Source organism: Cyprinus carpio, chromosome A9 (assembly GCF_018340385.1).
Source record: "Cyprinus carpio isolate SPL01 chromosome A9, ASM1834038v1, whole genome shotgun sequence".
NCBI lineage: Eukaryota > Metazoa > Chordata > Actinopteri > Cypriniformes > Cyprinidae > Cyprinus > Cyprinus carpio.
In genome coordinates this window covers 9,043,241-9,048,272 of record NC_056580.1, presented here as the reverse complement: position 1 = coordinate 9,048,272, position 5,032 = coordinate 9,043,241, and the positions used below count along the sequence as shown (strand labels likewise).

The following is a 5,032-nucleotide window of genomic DNA, read 5'->3' as shown; positions in this document are numbered from 1 at the left end:
CTGACAGCTTTTTATTTACAGTTATTAAAATCATCATCACCCGCCAACAACGAACAGCAAGCCTTTTATAGGACTATTATGAACGTCCCATATAAATATAACTTTATATAGATATTCAAAAACGCATTATGCGGGTTATCGTTTAATCAGTACGTCACAATATGCGCATATTTCGGAATTTTAATATAGAAAACAAAATTAAAACTTACCGTAACCACTATTACACTATCTTAAATCAAAATCAACTCGACAACTGACATCATGACGGTCCTAAAACTTAATATAAATATAATGCAGTCGCGTATACTCACATTCTGAGGTAAATCATTGATAAAGTGCAGGTGAGGTGATCTCTGGCATTCACTTGCTCTTTAACTGAGCCAGTGCAGAAAAACACAGTCATCTCCAGCCATACGTGACGCTGAACACAAGCTGTAATATATAACGAAAATCATTTTTGCATGATGACTGGAGGTTCACTCACTGACCACGGGATGGAGCTGCTGATGCACAGAATACATATTTGATCGATATCAGCATTGTCAGTAAAAACACCCCTTTACAAAAACGTTTTAATATTTTACAGACTACTACCTTATTTACAAATGCACTTCGGGTGAAGCAAACATATAATAATACATATCAGTATCAATCACCTTATCATACAGCCTTCTAGTGCTCAAATAGTTTAAAAACAGCTGAATAGAAGTAATGTTATAGAGAAGACCTCTGAATATTACTTTGTAAATCATATCAGAACATTTTAAAATAAAAGCAATAAAATCAGTTACTCTGCATCATTTAAAAGTTGTAAATGGGATCAAAAGGCACATTTCCAGTTGGTATGCGAGGATTGCATTTAAAATTAGGCCCCATAGATATGCCAGGACAGTGCTTTTGAAGCAAGATTATGCCTTCTTAGTGTGTTTTGTATGAAACACGTCCACAGTAGTCTCATGACACGCTCTCAAATCGTAATCACAGTATCCGACAGAGAAGCGACCTTAAAAAGAGAGAAAAAAAAAATGTCTCATATGTTCGTTATGCATACATGAACAAACAGCAGGTATACTTCACAGGTATAAATGCTTAATAAACATGATTGTGCAAGCATGGCAGCGGTTTCATTTAGGTGGTACCTTGGGTTTTTTGAAATAATCGAGTCCCCTGCCAATCTTAATAATCCAACCATTATTAAACCTGAGAAAACAAAATGAATATAACGATTTTAGACATAGAACAATGTTGTGATATTAACGCCCAGTGAGTGGATACTGTAATATACAGTAAATGAGAATGTACCTGATCTCCCGGTCATGAATAGTAGACGAGTACTGAATGTCCAGAAAGACATTTTGACTCTGTAGCGACTGCTTTATTTCTGCAAGGGCACTGGTTTGCTGAGAGCTGTCCTGGAAAACCACAAGATTAAGGTCAACTTTGATGGAAGCCTCTGATGACAAACATCATGCACAGTTTTCACTGTGTTAGTCAATGCAAATCTAAAACGGTTCGTGGAAGCTGGAAAATCTTACCTCATCCTGCGAGGTCAGAAGGTGAATCGTCTTTACTTTACACGGGCATTTCAGCAGCATTTCACAGAAACGAAGGAAATTATACAACTGGCGAAACAAAACATTTGTAAGGCGTCATTCTGAGATACATCACTGCTCAGGAGCATCACTGTAGTCTCTACCTGATGGACATGCCGTACATAAGGGTCCTCCACCCAGACTTCAGTCAGTCCGTCTCTGATGTAGGGTTTGAAGAGGGATTCATAGCTGAAACCAGTGGAACTGTCTGCTATCTTTATCTGCTCATGGTATTTACCCTCTGACAGACGAGACAACAATGAGAAAACTGAGCCAGTGTTGTAGGTTCCTGGAGCACAGTTTGAACCCCCCTGGGTTAAAGCACTTTTTTGTTGTTGAACCGACTACGTTACCTTCTTTCAGTTTGTTCACATGCTCTTTGATCTGTTCTGCTCGGTCCATGTAGCCCTTGATCTTCTCTCTGTAGTGGCCCTTCTTTGAATCATCTTTTACAGCTAGAAAAACAGAGATCTGATTTAGTAAGACTACCATCTCAATCCATCAGCAGTAGAAGACGTTTGCCATTTCCACGCTGTTTTTAATCCTACCTTTGAGCACATCCAGCAGAAGCTGTATCCCCTCCTGGTAGCACACCAGAGCCTCCTGAAAGCGTGAGCTGTGGTCGAGCTCCACGGCTCTCTTTAAGACAGAGATAGCCGAGCTCTCCATGCCCGGGAGGAAATCCTGAGCCATGTCCACCTTCTGTGACTACAAATCGACTGACAGTGATTCTCACATGCGCAGTGTTATTGTGTATTAACATGAAATCGTTCTGTACTTGTTAAAGCTCTTTCAAAAACGGGGGAAATAAAAAAATTATGAGAAATGCACCACTGCCAACACCACAATGTAAGAAAATAAAACCTTCAAAACCTTCGAATTTGGAGGGCTTTCGTCATCCAAAGCTACACTGAATCAATGGAAGCACATTTATTTGTTTAAAAGTAATTCAGCAGGAGCGTGTCAAGTAGCTTCGAAGGCGAATACAACTTTTTAAATCAGACGCTACTGTAAGCTTCTACGCTTCCGGTAGGAACTAAAGAGTGAACACATCCGTTCCTGTTATGTTGAAGGACCAACTCTCGTTTCCGCTGGTCAATAAAAGTCCATAAAATAAAAGTCAATAAAGTGGCTCTACCAATTACGTTATGAATTGTAACAATGAATCACTCACTAATTTATCTACAAATAAATAATAATAGATAATATTGTAGATAATAATTTATCTACAGAAAATGTATTATTTATTTAAAATTATAAATCAAATGCATTCATTTGTTCACAATATGTACTTGATGTAGGCCTATTTAAATGTAAACAACACTCATACCACGTTATCATTATTATAAGTTTATTTAAGCACGGCATATATGCCACGTATTTGCACACATTGCATATATTAACTTTTAGCAAAAACCAAATACTCTAATAAAATGGTTGAATTATTCCTATAACAGTGTGTTTGAAAATGAAAAACATTCTCTGTAATTTCCAGACATTATCATTTTGAATTAACATTACAATTTACAAATTACATCCATTGTCCTCATTTGGATAAAAGCGTCTGCTGAATGACTAAATGTGAATGTAATTGTGATTATAATCACAGTAAATCACAGATAATGGTAGAACATAGAAATATGTACTGAAAGGTTAAAAGGGTTGAGAAATGTTTCTGTGAGTAATTGATGTGATAAAAATGGGATGGTTTGGAAAATGCAAACTGATTTTGAGCTCATCTACTGTAAATTCTCACTACAGTCAATGGTGTTGACAGCTCGTGGTGTTATCAAAATTATATTCCAAACTATTGCATTTCATAGCCAACATATGATTGTGACAGAAAATAATAGCCCAGTTACGTACAGACTTGTACAGAGCTTGTGTGACTTTAGTGAACAGAGGGCAGGTGAAATATTTAGGATAATGGCAGACTTTGCTTGAGTTTGGATGATTTCATGAATATCTCAGTGTTTACAAAATGTACCTGTGAAACCTTAAAAAATGTTTTAATGAACTCACAAGGAGAATTTTTTTTTTTTTCAGTGATGCCATAGAAGAATAATTTTGGGCTCCCCAAGAACCTTTCGGAACCTTTCAGTGAACCATTTTGTTGTTGTTAGTGTTAATAACATTTTAACAATCTAAAGAAGCTTTTGTGCAGGAAAGATTCCATGGAGTTTAAAGGTTCTACAATAAATAACCTTTATTTTTAAGAATTAAAGTTTTAGGAATATCAAAATATTGAATTAAAAGCATATGTTTGTGTATTTATTCTGTCCTTCTCTTGTTACTCATTGAATCCAGTGTTTGTGAATGTTTCCCTCTCATCACTGCTCTGTCTTTTTTCTCCTGCTTGTTCATAAAGGGACAACGATGACCACAAACAACATCAGAACACGAGAATGAAAAGCTGGCTGGGCCGCTCCAACAATTTTAACAGCCGAGCAAGCCCATTTTATTCACTGCTATGTGGGTGTAGTAGGGGGTGTTCTTTTAATGTACACAGTTTAAGACTTGGGTGGAGCCGTATTTAGTGAGGAAGCATTTTATAGCTTAAATGGCTGAGAAGACTGAGTGAGAGCAAAGGACAGATGTGGTCAGTGCAGCTGTGGTGTGGAAACCTAAAGCCTGCTGTCTGACCAGCACCACAGAAACAGCATACTTCCCATTCTTCCTCCAAACCTCAGACCAGCCACGCCATTTCCTCTCGCCAACTGCCCAGAGCTTCCTCCTGCTTTGGCATGAATGGAGGTTGGAAGAGTTGTTCAGTCAGTCTGTGTACAGTTGTAACTATGGAATGTAATTCATTACCATGTCTTTGTGGTGGAGCTTTTTATTTTCTGTGGAATAGCATCTTTAGTAAATACGTGGTCATGATCTTGTAGCACATGTGTAATTCACTGCATGCCGCTGCTATAAGAAGGAAACTGTGTCCAAAATAGCATGTTTTCTGGAAACAAAAAACAGTTTGGCCTGATCAGGAGAAAGCTATGATAAATATTTATTAGAAGTCAATTTTGACTCTCTGAATATAAACTTAATATTGTTAACTAAATATTTGAGACATTCTGTGCGAAAGAAAAAATGTTTGAAATAAATAATTACATTCATTTTTGCTTGATGACATATTGAAGCAATGGTGCCATGCAACGAAAGTTTAGTACTTGAGTCAGATGTTGATTCAGGATTCGTCAGACTGATTCAGATCGGTAACTCGAGTTGAGTGTTTTGATTAAAAGAACCGACCCATGAGAATCATTTGTTCGTGAATCGGACTATCATTTTGTTTGTTTGTGTGCAGGTTCAAGAAACATTGCACTGTTAAGTGGATGTATTTACAGAAATGTGTATTTACAATTGAATTTGTCCATCGAGCTTGCTCATTAAATTTTAGAAATTATTATTAATATTTCTGACGTAGCATGAACGCATCACCA

At 37.1% G+C, this 5,032-nt stretch overlaps 1 protein-coding gene across 2 annotated transcripts; it reads right to left on the bottom strand.

Annotated features, from left to right (window-relative positions):
* Positions 1-558: 558 nt before the first annotated feature.
* LOC109072543 (MIT, microtubule interacting and transport, domain containing 1) lies at positions 559-2,657 on the bottom strand. Of its 2 annotated transcripts, XM_042763400.1 has the most exons (8): positions 2,466-2,657; positions 2,141-2,300; positions 1,946-2,047; positions 1,697-1,833; positions 1,536-1,622; positions 1,303-1,412; positions 1,140-1,200; positions 559-1,004 (listed from the first exon to the last, which is right to left on the bottom strand). In XM_042763400.1, exons 2-8 carry the CDS (start codon positions 2,283-2,285, stop codon positions 909-911), a joined length of 738 nt encoding a protein of 245 aa, XP_042619334.1. In that variant the 5' UTR covers positions 2,286-2,300; positions 2,466-2,657; the 3' UTR covers positions 559-908. The 2 variants fall into 2 exon arrangements, with proteins under 2 accessions (XP_042619334.1, XP_018944328.1); XM_019088783.2 differs by having other exon boundaries at positions 2,141-2,655.
* Between the last annotated feature and the right edge of the window lie 2,375 nt (positions 2,658-5,032).

What these genes read in the sequence shown, in the direction of transcription:
- LOC109072543 (XM_042763400.1), bottom strand. Translation starts at nt 2,285, where the DNA reads ATGGCTCAGGATTTCCTCCCGGGCATGGAGAGCTCGGCTATCTCTGTC. An exon ending in TCTGCTGGATGTGCTCAAAG is followed by an intron (nt 2,048 to 2,140) that starts GTAGGATTAAAA and finishes CTGTTTTTCTAG; the next exon opens with CTGTAAAAGATGATTCAAAG. An exon ending in ATTATTTCAAAAAACCCAAG is followed by an intron (nt 1,005 to 1,139) that starts GTACCACCTAAA and finishes CTCTCTTTTTAA; the next exon opens with GGTCGCTTCTCTGTCGGATA.